General features: G+C 38.9%; 1 protein-coding gene and 1 long non-coding RNA gene across 2 annotated transcripts; both read left to right on the top strand.

Moving 5' to 3' along the window:
* The first annotated feature begins 181 nt into the window (after window positions 1-181).
* Window positions 182-14,936, top strand: LOC107548958 (ectonucleotide pyrophosphatase/phosphodiesterase family member 2-like). The gene is made up of 6 exons (XM_016229842.1): window positions 182-316; window positions 403-538; window positions 1,809-1,886; window positions 13,703-13,835; window positions 14,184-14,337; window positions 14,756-14,936. Exons 1-6 carry the CDS (start codon window positions 212-214, stop codon window positions 14,924-14,926), a joined length of 777 nt encoding a protein of 258 aa, XP_016085328.1. The 5' UTR covers window positions 182-211; the 3' UTR covers window positions 14,927-14,936.
* Window positions 14,937-16,866: 1,930 nt separating this feature from the next.
* LOC107548960 (uncharacterized) lies at window positions 16,867-17,993 on the top strand. The gene is made up of 3 exons (XR_001604513.1): window positions 16,867-16,993; window positions 17,342-17,495; window positions 17,914-17,993. It is a non-coding gene; the product is annotated as an uncharacterized lncRNA (long non-coding RNA).
* Window positions 17,994-20,002: the final 2,009 nt, after the last annotated feature.

Raw genomic sequence — 20,002 nt, forward strand, 5'->3', positions numbered from 1 at the left:
AAAGGAGCCCCAATATTCACTTTCATTGTGTGGAAAAGATCAGGGCATTGCCGAATTTTCATTTTATGAAATTTATAAACATTTTGGTTGCATGGAATTTTAATGGATGTAGTAATATTTTGTCTCTCTGTTTTTCCGATTAAAAGATTACTAATGCATTTTTTTTTCCTTTTTAGACAACAAAAATCTTCCTTACGGTTGGCCAGCAGTCATGCTCCTCACCAAATACTACATCCTTCATCATAGTGATTACATTAGTGGTTACAGTGAAGCTTTGTCCATGCCTCTCTGGACGTCTTATACTGTATCTAAGCAGGTACAGTTTACAAAATTATGTTAGTCTGTTTATAGTTGACTGTTGTATTAGAGTTTAAACCTGTCTGTGTGGATGTTCTGTTGCAGGTAGATTTCACTCCTCTGACTGAGGCTCTGAGCAACTGTGTTCGGCCTGATATTAGAGTTCCTACAGTCTACAGTCAGTCCTGCTCAAACTACCGTGCAGACAAACAGATTTCCTACAGCTTCCTCTATCCACCTCGTGAGGTTTCCTATTCTCTTTATATTGTGCAGCCTAGCATAAGCGGTTTCATGTACCGAAGCTAGGCCAGTTCCAGGAACCAACCAGACAGAGCTTTTATAGCACTGGGCTTAATCTGTTTCTATCCTGATGAAGTTCATTAGACCCAAGTGAAACTGTATTAAAGGATCAAATTAAATGTTACTCTTAAATGGGACCTATTATGCAAAATTCACTTATTTTTGAACAGAATTTTGTGTCTGCAGTATGTGTATACAACCATCCTATATAGTAAAATCCCACCCACTCCTTTTTTTTCCCCCAATAGTTTAAAAGCAGTGTCTCCAAATGAGTCGCTCATGTCTGCAACCAAATGTGTTTTCCCAAATCACACTGGGAAAGATACCAGTCACGGCTGGTGATGGAATGTTCCCTGTTAGATTTGATCCTCCCATGAGTGAACTGTACACAGTCTGTCATGTTTATCTCCTCGCTAGAGCAGCTAGTGGTGACACTAAAGTTCTACTATATGTATCATGTATCTTTATAGTGCATATCAAACATCATTACAGTATTTAGTGTGTTGCTCATCCATTGTTGCAAAACAGCTGAAAAAACTCTACACAATTACATTAATTTGTCAACTAAACATTCAGAAACACCCTGGTGCATTCTCAAGAGTTATTAATTCTGCCGAGATGAGAGGCACAGCCCAGATCTGGAGGGGGGGGGGAGATGCAGCTCATTTGCATTTAAAGATACACACACAAAAATATCCTTTGGCTTACATCCAAAAAGTGACATTTACGGCATGGTATAATAAATTACAATTTTGATTTGAAACTTCACAGATACATTCTAGGGAACCTGGGACTTATATTACCTTGTTGGAAGAGGCATAATAGGTCACCTTTAAAATGAAAAATAAACAGAAAAAACAGAGCATTGTTTTTAGTACACAAAATTGTCAACAAATTGCAAGAATTTTGACTACAATGCGTTATGATTTGATGTTTGTAAAATTTTTTCTTCCATGATCTTCTAATTTGCAAGGCATTTGCCATATGCCTTGTGCATCTGCCATATGCCTTGTGCTTTATATATATATTTTTACATTTGACCTTATTTGTATATTTGTATAGTTGTATTTTGTATTTAATCTGTATTTATGTTATCTGTATGCACCCAAGGGTCTGAGAGTAACGCAATTTCAATTCTCTGTGTGTATGTCCTGTACATGTGGAAGAATTGACAATAAAGCAGACTTGAACTTGAACTTGAACTAATTTAGAGTTGTCCTCCTCTCAGGAAGTGAGATATGATGCTGTTCTCATTACCAACACTGTACCAATGTATCCAGCATTCGAACGTAAGTGTACCTTAAAGAAACTATGTGTAGTTAAAGGGATAGTTCACCTAAAAATGTAATTACACACATACATATTCAAATGCTTAGCACTCAATGTATTTGTGAAAACGTTAGCAATATTTCTTCTTGGCATCAATTTCCACTGTAATTAAGACAGCGGTACATTTATGACACTGTAGGAGTGTAGGAGTGTTTTTTCAAAATTAATTTCATCAAAATTATCTTAATTTGTGTTCCGAAGGTCTTATGGGTTTGGAATGATATGAGGGGGAGTAATTAATGACAGAATTTTCATTTTTGGGTGAACTTTCCCTTCAAGTGTATTTTTATTAATTTATAACCCTCCTACAGTGTCATAAATGTACCGCTGTCTTAATTACAGTGGAAATTGATGCCAAGAAGAAATATTGCTAACGTTTTCACAAATACACTGAGTGCTAAGCATTTGAATATGTATGTGTGTAATTAAATGCTGGAGACACAATAGGCCACACTGCACATAATATAGCTTTGACCAGATTTCCAACCCTGTTCCTGGAGAGCTACCATCCTGCAGACTTCAGTTCCAGCTCCAACACACCTGCCTATAATTATCAAGTAACCCTGAACACCTTAATTAGCTGGTTCAGGTGTGTTTGATTGAGGTTGGAGCTGAAATCTGCAGGACGGTAGCTCTCCAGGAGCAGGGTTGGAGACCCCTGGCTTTGACAGTATAGACCAGGGGTGTCAAACTCAATTCCTGGAGGGCCGGAGGCCTGCAGAGGTTTGTTCCCACACTGCTTCAACACCCATACCCTGTAGCTTTCAAATAAGCCTGAAAGACTTGATTAGTTGGATCAGGTGTGTTTAATTAGGGTTGAATCTAAACTATGCAGGGCTCCGGCCCTCCATGAATTGAGTTTGACACCCCTGGTATATACTATTACAAGTTAGTAGATATTGGTTTGCGAGGTTGCAAACTTTCGAAGCTTACCTGGTACAGCTTACCTGGTAAGCCTTATTAGAAGTGTACCATTAGAATAATCTTGAAACTGATATTGAATACTGATATTGAAATGATATCAGTACTGAATTGAACTGATATAGATACTGATATTGAAACTGATATTTCAAAATAGTTGTTTTAATGGCCCCCAGAAACCCCTACAAAAAAGGTAATGAAACTACATTAAGTGTGTTTCTGTGTGTGTGCACTCGCCCTTGTAGGTGAATTTATTTGTACATCTGTCTGTTATTTGAAAGCAGTATGTGTGTGTGGCCTGTGGTAGGACTTTGAAAACAGGCCACTGTATGAGAGCCACCTCTGTTTCAGGAACTGCACACGCTTTGTATCCCCTCGACACCCAAACAAAAATACTTGCACAAATATTCACAGAAAACGTCATTTAGATGTAAACAAAATTTCCTTTATTACTGTTCAAATGGACTCCCCGAATGGAATCTGCATCTCTGGAATCTATAAATGTCTATATAGAGGGTTTGGCAGCAGAGGTGAAATGAGAAGGTATTGATGTATGCTGTGTCTGCTTTAGATTAGCTGTGCTGGACTGAGCTGCCACCCTCATAGAGACACAGCCCTTTCAATATACTACAGCACAATATGTGCTCTGTTTTTTTATGTATTAATTTATTTATTTATTTAAAAAACATGTGTTTTATCCTCTCTTAGTACTCTGTAAAAAGTGGTAACCTGCAGTTGTTACCTTAAAAATCTATTTCTGCCTGATTAAACTCATAAAAAAATGTTTGGTATAAATGAATTATTTAGCTATATTCATATTTTTGAGAAAATAATATTCATAATAATAACAACAATAATAATAAAACCAGTAGATTTAAAAATAAAAAAAACATTCCCCCTATTTTATTGTAAGAATTACAGTAGGATTACAACATCACACTTTCAGTTAATAATTAGTGAGCATGTTGATCCTTAGAGAGGTGATACCAGGGGTGCTGGCCAAATGTATTTATTTATTTATTTATTTATTTATTCTAAAAACATGTGTTTTATCCTCTCCTAGTACTCTGTAAAAAGTGGTAACCTATGGTGGCCCAGTAGTGCACAACACAGCGAAATCTCCACAACACAACGAAATCGCCGCAGCACAACGGAAACAAGCCACAACACAATGAATTAGCACAACACAATGGAAAAAAGTCACAACACAACGGAAACAAGGCACAACACAACAAAATTAGCACAACACAACGGAAACAAGCCACAACACAACGGAAACATGCCACAACACAATGAAATTAGCTCAACACAACGGAATTGGTCCTATGCACACAAACATATATATTTGCTACTTTTTAATGTGTGACCTCCTGTTTAATAAATATGGCGCTGCTTCTTTTTAAGCACTGTTAAGTTGAATGAGCCGAGGGATTTAATGCAGGGTCTAATGATCTAACGAAATCCAAATTTTGATATCCAGTATATTTTCACAAACCCTTAAAGTTTCTATGGGACAGTACATTATATATATCACCCCATAACATGGTGCCATTTCAATAAAGGAGTGTTTACATTAAGTGCAGCTAACCTTTTTGACATATAGGCTATTTACACTAATAAACGCTAATTACTGGTGGCCACACCAGTGTCTGGTGTGGCCACACAAAATTAAAAATGACATGTACCGGGTAACAGAGCAGTGGCATAGCGAGTAAGGCACATAAAAGTAAAATTTCGACTAGAGTTAAAGTTTGCCTTTTGCCGGACTCACGCTTCTCCTTTTTCCCATCACATATCAGATCAGAAAGGCATTTACTTTCAATGTAGAACATATTCGAAAAGTGGAAATAATGTGCATAACGAGTGTTTAATAATGAAGTATATCGAGGTCAAGGGTATAGGGCCAGGGCTTTATTGTCCCAATCCATTTAATATTTTTAAGAAAAATAATAATTTACACTCTATAGTAACAAAACTGAGGTGAAAAACGTCTTCCACTATATAGCCTATAGCCTATAAATAATGTCTAACGACTATTTCCACTTACTGCAAAGAAAATACAGTGTAAATAGAATTTTCATTTTGTGTAAACAGTGTATCCATAAAATACTTTCTGTTGTCAATTAGTGTAAACAGCATCTAAAATATTCTACTTACACTGCAAATAGCCACTGCCTTCTATAAAGGTAACATGCAAGCTGTATATAGTGGTAATGGACTGACAAAACCTTAATTTTGAACAATTTACTATACCAATACCATACCGATGATTTCATGGACTCTTGAACTTGCACATATTATTACTGTTGAATTAATTTCATAACGCTGTTTCTCGCGGCCACGTAAATGATGCTTTAAAGGAGACATATTATGGCCCTTTTTACAATATGCAATATAACTTTCTAGTGTCCCCAGAATGTGTCTGTGAAGTTTCGGCTCAAAATAACCCACAGATAATTTATTATATAATTTTGAAAATGCCTATTTGGAATGGAAGCAGAAACACGCTGAATTAGAGCATGTCTCTTTAGATGCAAATGAGCTGCTGCTCCCCGCCCCCTTTTCCAGAATAGAGCTGCAGTAGCCCCTCACTGCTAGTGATGGGAAGTTTCACACTATCTGATTTTTAACAAAATACTTGGATAGCATGCTTTTCGTCCTCTTGAAAAATTACACGCATGCAGATTATCATCAGCTCATCGTTTCTCAAATCGGACGTGTCCGAAAGAAACGGTTCTCGGTTCAGTGTACTGGTGATCCGAAAACCTATGCAACCGGTTCTTGACTCGAGAACGAGAACCGCTCCAGCAGTGGGCTTGTATGTTCGTTATCCGGCTGCTCTGCTCGTGTTCATCTTCAGTTCTCTCTTCACAGCAGTTCAGTCAGTGTACTGTTGCAGTAAATAAATTATTCCGGGATATTGGTTTATTTCGACTCAGAGGGAGTGTCAGCCATGTTAAAAAAGTGAATAACTTTAGTAATTTGTGGATTAATGCTTACTGGAGACGCGAACCTTTTCAAATGATTCAGTCCGATTTGGTGAACTGGTTCAACCGGTTCACTAAGAACCGGTTAAATCGAACGATTCGTTCGCGAACCGGACATCACTACTCACTGCAGAACATAAGATCCAGGGGGCATGGTTGGATCCACATCTAGGTGGTGGAGATTGGTAGGTTTAGGGGTGGAGATGGGTGGGTTTATGGATCAGGGGGTGGAGACGGGTAGGTTTTGGTATATGTAAGAGAGAGGAGTTGGATCTGGATCCAACCACGCCCCCTGGATCTTGTGTTCTACACGACCATCTCTAGAGCTGTGCCATTACGGCTTGTATCTGCTAAAAACATCTGTTTTGTTTCTGATTATCATGTTTATCTCGCTGAAATCATGCGTTTTAAACCATATTAGTTCAAACTTCTGATATACGGTTTTCTGAGTGCACACATCCAAAGCACACAGACAGAAAGTGGCTGTCACACGGCATGTGAGTACTAAACTAAGTTTTCATTCACACACAAATTTACGTTAAAAACACACGAGTTACAAAAATAGTTGGTTATGTCCAGTAGCCCCTCACTGCAGAACAAAGATCCAGGGGGCTGGGTTGGATCCACATCTAGGGGGTGGAGATGGTAGGTTTAGGGGTGGAGATGGGTAGGTTTAGGGATCAGGGGGTGGAGACGGGTAGGTTTAGGTATATGTAAGGTGGGAGGAGTTGGATCTGGATCCAACCTCGCCCCCTGGATCTTGTGTTCTGCAGTGAGGACCATCTCATTATGTCTGTGAAGGTAAACAGCTGGGAAATAAATTGCATGTTTATTTTAGATCTGTGGCAATATACTGTAAATAAATCAATAAATCCACTGTTCTCTTGTCTCCTGTGAGGCTGGGACTCTAAATAGTGTTCTGTGCTCGTCTGTGCAGCCAAAGACAGAACAGTTAGCATGTTTTGCTCAAACTTTCGCCATGGCATTAGAACTGGTACACCGTTGTCACTAGCAAAATTAAAATGACGGCGCCGTGGGTGGAAACGTACATATTAAGGGGCGGTAATATTATAATGAGATCCCTTTGCTACGACACCAGGGGAGTGAAATCAGACGCGCTCGTTTTTTCAGATGCAGAAAAAGGCATACCAAAACAAAGTTACTGGGTTAATCTTTTTCACCTTTCCTTGGTTGGTAGATGCACTGGGGACCTAATTATAGCACTTAAAATGTGGAAAAGTCAGATTTTCATGATATGTCACCTTTAAAGCTAAAATTTGGGATTCATACTAGACATTTTAAAGAGCTTTTACTGCACCAGGATTTTTAGATTACACTTTAAATTCGCATAGCCATATAAATGACTTGGCTAATGGTTTTAAAATAATTGGTACTAAAATGCCCAAAATTAAAATGCCCAGTGACTGGGAGGGGACATGTTCGGTTCACTTATTTTTGTAGTGGCCACGACATATTAAAGGGGTCATATGATGCGATTTAAATTTTTCCTTTCTCTTTGGAGTGTTACAAGCTCTTGGTGAATAAAGAAGACCTGTAAAGTTGCAAAAACTAAAGTCTCAAATCCAAAGAGATATTCTTTATAAAAGTTAAGACTCGTCCACGCCCTCCTAAAATGCCTCGTTTAAACTCGCCCCCACATGTCTACGTCACCGTGTAGGAAAATTTGCATAACGCCGCCCAAATGTTCACGCAAAGAAACAAGGCGTAACTTTGATTCTCACTGTAGTATTGTTGCCGCCGCCATGACGTGGAGACGCTGTGTGTTTCGTTATGAATGCGAAACTACTTTGTTTGACCTTCCAAAAGAGGACACAACTAGAAATCAGTAGTTAAGGTGTATTTACAACACTGTTCCAGAACAGTTCAACCTGGAGGATATTCAGATGTGTGCAGCGCATTTTATGGAGGATCAGGACTGTTTCCTGGGAGAGTAACCTACAATACCGGTGTCTGTTTGGGGCAATTCCAACTTTGCAAGGACAGTCTGGCAAGAAACAAGGCGTAACTTTGATTCTCACTGTAGTATTGTTGCCGCCGCCATGACGTGGAGACGCTGTGTGTTTCGTTATGAATGCGAAACTACTTTGTTTGACCTTCCAAAAGAGGACACAACTAGAAATCAGTAGTTAAGGTGTATTTACAACACTGTTCCAGAACAGTTCAACCTGGAGGATATTCAGATGTGTGCAGCGCATTTTATGGAGGATCAGGACTGTTTCCTGGGAGAGTAACCTACAATACCGGTGTCTGTTTCTATAAAGTGGGGCAATTCCAACTTTGCAAGGACAGTCTGGCGCTTCTGACTCACAGCCTGCAAGTACGTTTTCATATTTAAAGAAATTGCCACTGACAATTCAAACGCGGGTTTTGAGCAGTGTAGAGTAGCGCTTGTTGTTTGTCGTTTCTCCGATCACAAATGCAGACATGGTTTTATGTTTACGCAGTGCGATACACAAAGCTTTTTTGAAACTGCTTGACAGTGAGTGACCGGCCTTCTCGCAATTCTCGATTCGAGCAAGAGACAGATGTGCCTGCATCGTGGTCGAATGCCACAACACGAATAAGTGGTTCTCTGTAGTGGAGAAAGCACACTTTTCTTGGTCTTTTAGTCTTAACCCCAGCTCTTTCATGTGAGTGAGAATGACATCTCTATGCCGAACCGCCATCTGCTCTGATTGAGCTAATATCAACCAATCGATGATGTGGTTGAGTATGCGGATGCCCTGGAATCGCAGAGGAGCCAGAGCAGCATCCACACACTTCGTGAAAGTGCGGGGTGAGAGTACAAGTCTGAAGGGAAGAACCTGATACTGGTAAGCTTTGCCCCCAAAAGCAAACCTCAGGAACTTCCTGCGTTGAGGAAGAATAGAGATATGGAAGTATGCGTCTTTTAGATCGATCGATCGTGACAAACCAGTCCTCGGACCTGATCTGAGACACGACTTGCTTGAGTGTAAGCATCCTGAACTTCAGTCACATGACTGAGCGGTTCAGTTGACGCAGATCTAAAATGAGACGCAACCATCCATCCTTCTTAAGAACAATGAAGTACCAACTGCAGAACCCGGACTCTCTGTCGAGAGGAGGGACCACCTCAATGGCCTCCTTCCTCAAGAGAGTGTTTACTTCTTGTTCATTACCAGAGCCTGCTGGGGGCCCACCAGAGTGGGAATGACCCCGTTGAAACGAGGTGGAGGAGAACCAAACTGGATTCTATAGCCTCTCTCTACAGTGTGCAGGACCCACTGAGACACATTTGGCAGAAGTTTCCACGCTGCCAAATAGTCTACTAAGGAAATCAGTCTCTCGAGACTGACCTCTGATGTAATCAGAGCAGCTAGCTCAGTGCCCTGAAGCGACAGACCAGCAGGGGAGCTGCTCTAGAGACCTCTCAGTACCGCTACATTTCCGGGTGGAGACTGAGAGATGCGCTCGCCGGAGACCACTGTGCCCTGAAGCACCGTGGGTGGCAGGGTTGGCAGATCGATCTCCTGAGGGCACTAAGGAGAGATGGGCACCGTATAATGAGGTGTACACCGTTCTTCGCCAGAGGGGCATGCCCTCAGAAGTCCTGAGCCATGGGCACCAGGACTTTCTTTTGGCTGAAGTCTCCTATTGAAAATGACGGTCCTCAGACCCGTCATCTCATAGGAAGACTTAGACTGATAGAACCAGAGCCTGCTCGGGTCAGGACCCAATAAGACACGTTTGGCAGGGGCTCCCACACCGCCAGGTGACCTACTAAGGGAACCAGTCTCACGAGACTGGCCTCTGATGTACTTATAGCGGCCAGCTGTGGAGGACCGGCAGGGGATGACCGAACTAGCTACTCTAGAGACCTCCTTTGAGCCCTCCAGAACGGCTATGTTTCCGGGTGGACACTGAGATTTGCGCTGGCAGGGGCTCCCACACCGCCAGGTGACCTACTAAGGGAACCAGTCTCACAAGACTGGCCTCTGATGTACTTATAGCGGCCAGCTCGGTGCCCTGAAGCGGAGGACCGGCAGGGGATGACCGAACTAGCTACTCTAGAGACCTCCTTTGAGCCCTCCAGAATGGCTATGTTTCCGGGTGGACACTGAGATTTGCGCTCGCTGGAGACCGCTGTGCCCTGAAGCACCGTGGGTGGCAGGGTTGACAGACCGATCTCCTGAGGGCACTGAGGAGAGATGGGCACTGTATAATGAGGTGTACAGAGGGGGCTGGCCCTCAGAAGTCCTGGTCCATAGGCGTCAGGAAGTTTTAGCCGGAGACTATCCAGCGAGAATGACGGTCCACAGATCCGCCTTCTGCTAGAAGCCTTCGGCCCGGGAGTGCCACTCTGACTCCAAATTCTGGGGAGTACGAGAAGTGGCGCTCCCTGAATGAGGAGCTGGAACATGGCTGGGGCTGCTCCCGCCCTGCAGTCCCTGCTGACCACATCAACCTCCTCGGAGGAAGAGAGGTAAACACCTGCTGTATAGAATATATAACTCGCTTTATAGAAAGTGAGGGAGGAGAAAGGGGAGGCCCTTCTACAGTCCCTGCTGAATAATATAACATATATACTATACTTCTCAAAGCCAAACAAATATACATAATTTAATTTCTCAGAATTAAATGCAGCTAAACAACCAGACATTGCCTCGGTAACGCGCGAGCCACTCGGTTCTACATTCATAAGACTTTATTCTCTCGAGAAGAAACTTCAGAGGGAGCAGAGCTAAACATCCAATGTAATGCCCCTTTTCTTTTTTTTTAGGGACATTTACAGAAATAATACAGCCAGCCCCCTCGAGAGCTGTGCGTGCTCTGCTCCAAAACATACTACACATATATCGCGTGCATCCCCACCCCTTATTTAGCAAGGGCAGGGCAATCCAAAAGCAGTCTTCTCATATGCAAACAATCTCAATCTCCTCAGAGAAAGATAGCTGCAGCAGCGAGCTCTCACTCAAAAGGGGAAGAGACCGCAGTGCGGGCTTCCGAAACCCAAGAGAGAGTGCTTGATCTAGAGAGTGCAGGCGGAGAAAGGGCAAGCCAGTGTCCAACCCGTCCGCTAGATCCATGTGCGGTCCGCTAGATCCATGTGCAATCCCCGCAATCTCAATTGCCACCATGCCTCAGCAGCAGTGGGACTGGAACCGCAAGGTCACAAGCACGGACACACTCCTTGAAGCATGCCCAGGGGGAGCGGAGCGTCTGCAGAAGCACAATCAGCCCCCTCGAGAGCTGACTGTGCGAGCTCCACCACACAACATAAACTGTGTGTATCCCCACCTGTAATGTAACACGGGCAGGGAGGAACACACAGTCTAAAATGCTGCTTGCTCTCGCCCTTAAGCTTTGTCTTCTGAGAAGCATTAGACATAATATGTTTGAAACTGGGACAGACAAAAAAAATTAAAATTAGCTCATAAATTACTCACCCTCAAGTCATCCTTGGTGTATATGACTTTCTTCTTGCAGACAAATCCAGTCGGAGTTATATTAAAAATTGTCTTTGATCTTTCAAGCTGTTTCATGGCACTCAGCGGGTGTTGCATGCTTCAGTCCAAAACAAGTTAAATAAAAAGCGCCCATCCATAAAAAAAAAGTGTCTCACACGGCTCCGGGGGGTGAACAAAGGCCTTCTGTAGCGAATCGATGCGTTTTTGTAAGAAAAATATCCATATTCAAAACTTAATAATCACTTTAATGTAGCTTGCGCTCACTGTTGTAAAGGGAAGCAGTTCTGGGCGGATGACGTATGGAGGTCGGGTTTGCACACGGGTTCCCTCCGGAGCCATGTGAAACACTTTTTTTATGGATGGGTGCTTTTTATTTAACTTGTTTTGGACTGAAGCATGCAACACCCGCTGAGTGCCATGAAACAGCTTGAAAGATCAAAGACAATTTTTTATATAACTCCAACTGAATTCGTCTGCAAGAAGAAAGTCATATACACCTAGGATGACTTGAGGGTAAGTAATTTATTGGCTAATTTTCATTTTTGGGTGAACTAACCCTTTAATGTTCAGAATAGTTTTGTAAATAATTGCCTACTGTAAATGCTCGACATGCTTTGATTATGCTGTATGACTGGACTTTTTACTGGAAGTGCAGTTTAAAGGTTGAATTTAACATATATTTTTTTTATTTCAGCTAATTAATAGACTATAATTTAGTTGAGGAATGAATTTGTAAATGAATGAACACAACACGCTCATTTATCGTTACACACTGGCAGAATCATAAAGTCAAAATTTTATTGGCATAACTGTCAGGCGTTTACAGTATTTGCAAAATATATGGTAGCATATTAATAATAATTATACAGAACGTTAATTAGGTAAAGCAATACACTTGAAATGGTAAATACAACAATAAATATTAAAATATAGTCCTAAACTAGCTAATATAATAATATTATTATATTACAGTTTAATAATAATAATAATACATATAATAATAATAGTAATATACAAATATTAAATAAAAAGACATGATCAGTTAACGAATTTACAAGACTGTGGGATGGATAAATATGTTTTATCCATCTCTGATAATTGTAGGTTGCTATGGTCACGCAGGTTTGTTTATGCATTAAACTCATGGCCATGAGAAAAATATACCGTTCCCTCAACATAAGAAGTCGTGGCCACAAGAAATGGATGTTGTTCCCTCAACATAGGATCTCGAGGCCATGACTTAACATCGCATGGCCACGACATAAGGATGCCTTTACCGCAACAAAATGATCTCGTGGCCACGACATATCACGATCCCACAAGTTAATATGACATTCCCACAAATTAATATCTCGAGTTAATATGTCGTGGCCACGACAGAAATAAGTGAACTGAACATGTCGTCATCGTTGTCGTCTTCTCTCAAGTTTTTTGGCAGATTGGCAAACCAACGTTAAAGGTGCATGTCTGCCACCTACTGGTCTGGAGTGTGAAACGTACACGGTTCAGCTATGAGTTATTCAACTATTACAGATTTTTTTTTTAAATAATAATAATAATAAAATAAACCAAATTTTTTACATAAATACAAAATTCAAAACTTCAAACTCTTTCCATTAATCTTGTCTTTTTTAAATACTTAAACAATTCTCCATATATTCTTGATTGCATTACCCCATAACCTAATAGTGTCTTTAGAGATACAACTGAATATGTCCCCTCCCGGTCACCGTAGTTGTAGCTTGTTTCTGTTGTGCTGCAGCGATTTCGTTGTGTTGTGGAGATTTCATTGTGTTGTGCACTACTGGGCCACCGTAGTAACTTGTAGTTGTTAACTTAAAGAACTATTTCTGCCTGATTAAACTCATTTAAAAAATGTTGGTATAAATGAACTTATTTAGGTTGATTTATTCATATTGATGAGAAAATAATATTAATAATAATAACAACAACAATAATACAACCAGTAGATTTAAAAATGTTCCCCCCTATTTTAAGAATTACAGTAGGATTGCAACATCACACTTTCAGTTAATAATTATTATGTTGATTCTTAGAGAGGTGATATACATTAGTTTCCCTATGCAGAAACTAGTCTGAAACCTCCCAAAGGAAGTAAGAGCAAACATCTGATGCCTCGTTGAGTTAAAAAAAAATTAGAAATAAAAACAACACTCATGTACAAGAGGCCAGATCGTCTTTTGATTTTTCTTCTCTTCCATGTTTCATATTCATTTTCAGATTTGCAACAAACTTGTACTTCACAGTACTTAGAAATTCTGAAATTCAAATCATTGTGCTAATCTCTAATCTCTTTGTTCTGTCCTTTAAAGATCCATATCTCTTCCTATCTGTCTTTTAACAATTCATATTTCTGTCTATATATCTCTCTCTTATAGCTTTGTTTGGTTGTTTCAGGTGTGTGGGGTTATTTCCAGAAATCACTTGTGAGACGTTATGCTAGTGAGAGAAATGGAGTGAATGTGGTTGTTGGACCCATCTTCGACTATGACTACAATGGTCTTAGGGATTCAGCAGAGACAATAAAACAGTAAGTTGTCTTCACAGTTTTAGACTTATCGCTTATAAATGAGCTAATTTAAGAACACCAGCAGTTTACAGGTTTTTGAGTCAGTGTTTATCTTATGTGAATGAATCCACATGCAGCATCAGCAGTCTTTGCTGTTTCTGGCAATGCTACTTTAACAAACAATATGTGAGTGAAGAGAATGTCTGTGGTGTGTGTGATGAATGCATGCTTATCTCCATTGCCAGATCCATGCTGCAACTGAAGTTATCTGATTGAAGACTAGTTGACAACAAGGGGTACAAGTCCTAAGATGTACCTGAATTTATATAACCCTTCAGTCTGAGTATGTAACTCTTCCTTTGTTTACAGGTATGTCAGTGGCTCTGTGCAAATCCCAAGTCATTACTACATTGTGGTTACAAGTTGTCTGGATTACACACAGACTGTTGACTCCTGTGTTGGTCCTCTCAGTGTGTTCTCTTTCATCCTTCCACACCGATCAGATAATGATGAAAGCTGTAATGTGAGTCCTCTTCTCTTCTCTTTTCTCCTCTCCTCTGCCATGCTGTTGATTAAGACACGTTTACAGTAAATATATTTGTGAATGGAAGCTTATATGGGCAGTCTGACAGTGCCACTGTTATGATTGATAGTACTGTAAATAAGCAAGTATTGAGCTATTAGAAATTCTGCTAATAAAACCATTTACCAACCCCACCTGCCCCAGGTTACATTCATGTCAACTTTAATCATTTTTATTGTCTGTAGTGGTACACAACAGCAAGTCACAGATGTGGCACATAGAAAATAGGATGAAATTAACCCAGTATATCCTTTGTTGCAGAAGCTGAATAATTTGAGTGAGTTAAAATTGTGCAGGTTTGCTGTACAATAACAGACAAGAACTGCTTTTTGAGTGTTTATCACTTCTCTTCATCCAGAGTTCAGAGGACAAGACAAAGTGGGTCGAGGAACTGATAAAGACACACACAGCACGTATAAGAGACGTAGAGTTACTTACAGGACTGGACTTTTATCGCCACACTAGCAGGACCTATGAGGAGATCCTCTCTTTAAAAACGTACTTACACACATATGAGAGTGAGATCTAAACCACTGCAGCCCCGCATTAGCATTCCCTCCATCTTAACTGGCGGGATGCAGAAGTAAGGTGTATATTTTTATACAAACTTATTTTGTATTTTGTATAACTTATTTATTGTTCTTTCATTGTTAATCCTTAAGTGATTTTTTTTTTTTACATTTTTTTACTGGAAGTGCAGTTTAAAGGTTGAATTTAACATATATTTTTTTTATTTCAGCTAATTAATAGACTATAATTTAGTTGAGGAATGAATTTGTAAATGAATGAACACAACACGCTCATTTATCGTTACACACTGGCAGAATCATAAAGTCAAAATTTTATTGGCATAACTGTCAGGCGTTTACAGTATTTGCAAAATATATGGTAGCATATTAATAATAATTATACAGAACGTTAATTAGGTAAAGCAATACACTTGAAATGGTAAATACAACAATAAATATTAAAATATAGTCCTAAACTAGCTAATATAATAATATTATTATATTACAGTTTAATAATAATAATAATACATATAATAATAATAGTAATATACAAATATTAAATAAAAAGACATGATCAGTTAACGAATTTACAAGACTGTGGGATGGATAAATATGTTTTATCCATCTCTGATAATTGTAGGTTGCTATGGTCACGCAGGTTTGTTTATGCATTAAACTCATGGCCATGAGAAAAATATACCGTTCCCTCAACATAAGAAGTCGTGGCCACGAGAAATGGATGTTGTTCCCTCAACATAGGATCTCGAGGCCATGACTTAACATCGCATGGCCACGACATAAGGATGCCTTTACCGCAACAAAATGATCTCGTGGCCACGACATATCACGATCCCACAAGTTAATATGACATTCCCACAAATTAATATCTCGAGTTAATATGTCGTGGCCACGACAGAAATAAGTGAACTGAACATGTCGTCATCGTTGTCGTCTTCTCTCAAGTTTTTTGGCAGATTGGCAAACCAACGTTAAAGGTGCATGTCTGCCACCTACTGGTCTGGAGTGTGAAACGTACACGGTTCAGCTATGAGTTATTCAACTATTACAGATTTTTTTTTTAAATAATAATAATAATAAAATAAACCAAATTTTTTACATAAATACAAAATTCAAAACTTCAAACTCTTTCCATTAATCTTGTCTTTTTTAAATACTTAAACAATTCTCCATATATTCTTGATTGCATTACCCCATAACCTAATAGTGTCTTTAGAGATACAACTGAACATGTCCCCTCCCGGTCACCGTAGTTGTAGCTTGTTTCTGTTGTGCTGCAGCGATTTCGTTGTGTTGTGGAGATTTCATTGTGTTGTGCACTACTGGGCCACCGTAGTAACTTGTAGTTGTTAACTTAAAGAACTATTTCTGCCTGATTAAACTCATTTAAAAAATGTTGGTATAAATGAACTTATTTAGGTTGATTTATTCATATTGATGAGAAAATAATATTAATAATAATAACAACAACAATAATACAACCAGTAGATTTAAAAATGTTCCCCCCTATTTTAAGAATTACAGTAGGATTGCAACATCACACTTTCAGTTAATAATTATTATGTTGATTCTTAGAGAGGTGATATACATTAGTTTCCCTATGCAGAAACTAGTCTGAAACCTCCCAAAGGAAGTAAGAGCAAACATCTGATGCCTCGTTGAGTTAAAAAAAAATTAGAAATAAAAACAACACTCATGTACAAGAGGCCAGATCGTCTTTTGATTTTTCTTCTCTTCCATGTTTCATATTCATTTTCAGATTTGCAACAAACTTGTACTTCACAGTACTTAGAAATTCTGAAATTCAAATCATTGTGCTAATCTCTAATCTCTTTGTTCTGTCCTTTAAAGATCCATATCTCTTCCTATCTGTCTTTTAACAATTCATATTTCTGTCTATATATCTCTCTCTTATAGCTTTGTTTGGTTGTTTCAGGTGTGTGGGGTTATTTCCAGAAATCACTTGTGAGACGTTATGCTAGTGAGAGAAATGGAGTGAATGTGGTTGTTGGACCCATCTTCGACTATGACTACAATGGTCTTAGGGATTCAGCAGAGACAATAAAACAGTAAGTTGTCTTCACAGTTTTAGACTTATCGCTTATAAATGAGCTAATTTAAGAACACCAGCAGTTTACAGGTTTTTGAGTCAGTGTTTATCTTATGTGAATGAATCCACATGCAGCATCAGCAGTCTTTGCTGTTTCTGGCAATGCTACTTTAACAAACAATATGTGAGTGAAGAGAATGTCTGTGGTGTGTGTGATGAATGCATGCTTATCTCCATTGCCAGATCCATGCTGCAACTGAAGTTATCTGATTGAAGACTAGTTGACAACAAGGGGTACAAGTCCTAAGATGTACCTGAATTTATATAACCCTTCAGTCTGAGTATGTAACTCTTCCTTTGTTTACAGGTATGTCAGTGGCTCTGTGCAAATCCCAAGTCATTACTACATTGTGGTTACAAGTTGTCTGGATTACACACAGACTGTTGACTCCTGTGTTGGTCCTCTCAGTGTGTTCTCTTTCATCCTTCCACACCGATCAGATAATGATGAAAGCTGTAATGTGAGTCCTCTTCTCTTCTCTTTTCTCCTCTCCTCTGCCATGCTGTTGATTAAGACACGTTTACAGTAAATATATTTGTGAATGGAAGCTTATATGGGCAGTCTGACAGTGCCACTGTTATGATTGATAGTACTGTAAATAAGCAAGTATTGAGCTATTAGAAATTCTGCTAATAAAACCATTTACCAACCCCACCTGCCCCAGGTTACATTCATGTCAACTTTAATCATTTTTATTGTCTGTAGTGGTACACAACAGCAAGTCACAGATGTGGCACATAGAAAATAGGATGAAATTAACCCAGTATATCCTTTGTTGCAGAAGCTGAATAATTTGAGTGAGTTAAAATTGTGCAGGTTTGCTGTACAATAACAGACAAGAACTGCTTTTTGAGTGTTTATCACTTCTCTTCATCCAGAGTTCAGAGGACAAGACAAAGTGGGTCGAGGAACTGATAAAGACACACACAGCACGTATAAGAGACGTAGAGTTACTTACAGGACTTTTATCGCCACACTAGCAGGACCTATGAGGAGATCCTCTCTTTAAAAACGTACTTACACACATATGAGAGTGAGATCTAAACCACTGCATCCCCGCATTAGCATTCCCTCCATCTTAACTGGCGGGATGCAGAAGTAAGGTGTATATTTTTATACAAACTTATTTTGTATTTTGTATAACTTATTTATTGTTCTTTCATTGTTAATCCTTAAGTGATTTTTTTTTTTTACATTCTCCTCCTTAATGACAGTGAGTTATGAGCAATGAGTTTTGTAAAAAATACTATATAAATAAACATCAACCTGTAATGTTTGATGTGCTGTATGTAACCAAATTTAAAAGATGTATGTACTGTAAACTGTAATCAGACTTGTTCTGTTGTGACATCTGTGAGGTGTTTTGTTTGTTTATTATGCCATTAAACAGTTTGCACAAAGTTCTTCTGCTCATTTTAAAGAGAATAGTACCGACTGGTGGTTTGGCAGTTTGCAGGTTATTTTCCAAAAGGAGATACTTCTTGTGTTACCTTTTTCACTATGTTTTATGGATCAACAATGAACATACAACAGCCTCTGTTTGTCTCTTGATGTCCAGAGTTAATTTCAATGAATTTATTTATGTAGCACCATTTAATACAACAAAAGTTGCCCCAAGTCCTTCACGATTCACAATCTAAAACAAAGAATCAATAAACATAATGGCAGTTGATAACCCTTCATGAAGGTTCCCATTTAGTAGATTGGGTAACACTTTAGAATACTGTTCCGTCATTAATGAATAACTACACAAGAACACATGTGTAACACAATACTAGCACTCTAGTAAACACTAGTAACTAACAAGAAATTTCTAAATAATGAATTGGTAAATAATAGTGCTTAATCTAATATGGTAGTTTACTATTAGTTAATCAGGAGCTACTATTTTTTCCATACCTCACCAAGAAGAACTAAGAACTACTTTATACAGGTTCAAATTTAATATGAATAATGCATAATGTATAATTAATTCTAAAGTGAAGGTCATGGTAAAGCACTAGTGACACAATTATTACCAATTTCTTCAGAAGGAATTACTAATTACCAGAGGTGGAAAGTACAAATACTTTTGTTTTTAATTTTTTCTACTTGAGTATAATTAAATTGTGGTACTTTTACTTTTACTTCAGTAGAATAAAACTAAAGTATTCAGCTACATATATTTTTCCCCAAAAGTACAAAGTACAAAAAAAAAATGGACAAAGAAGGCGCCAATGGAGAAACAGAGTGAGCAGGTGTACCGATAGCCTATGCTACCTATCAGATTGTGCTACCAAAAATATATTTGCATTGTTTTAATGGTAACGCGCTATAAATCTCCTAACTGTGATATTTTCATAAATAGAAGTCCGTTTTTTTCATCTGAAACGTGCAGCGATTTATTTTCCAAAGCCACTCGGCCCCAACAGGACTGATTTTCTTTGTGTTTTTGCTCTTCAGCTGTAAAAAAAAATATGTCTATTGACCCCATGTTTAATTACTATTGCTGGTTAAACATATGACTTAAGACAGATATAATTAAGTTAATTCACCAAAAGATTCAGGTTAGAGGACTTGAATAAATATTGATTACAGTTTTCTACAAACCTTATGTAGCGTCTGGACCACTCAAACACACAATATATATTTTGTTAGCTAGATTTAACAAATACTCTGTAACACCCCAGGAAGCCGAACAGGCCCCTGGTTCCATGGTAACCCTGACACCCGATACATTTACGACCTCCTGGAATTTAGGTGAAGAAAATCGCTTCCTTGCCCATAGGGAAAATCCACAAGGGAAGGACTTTTCTTTGCTAATTAATTAATAGGAAAACCTTTCTTTGAATGAACACACATGATCCTTCAGGTCATTGGGTATATTATTGTCATCGTGTATTTTGTCTTTGAAATTGTATACTGTTATGCAGGCTTATAATCGAAACACACTCCTGTCAGCTTACATATATATAACCCTACCATGTT

This window comes from Sinocyclocheilus grahami, unplaced genomic scaffold (assembly GCF_001515645.1).
Source record: "Sinocyclocheilus grahami isolate Dianchi unplaced genomic scaffold, SAMN03320097.WGS_v1.1 scaffold358.1, whole genome shotgun sequence".
Taxonomy (NCBI): domain Eukaryota; kingdom Metazoa; phylum Chordata; class Actinopteri; order Cypriniformes; family Cyprinidae; genus Sinocyclocheilus; species Sinocyclocheilus grahami.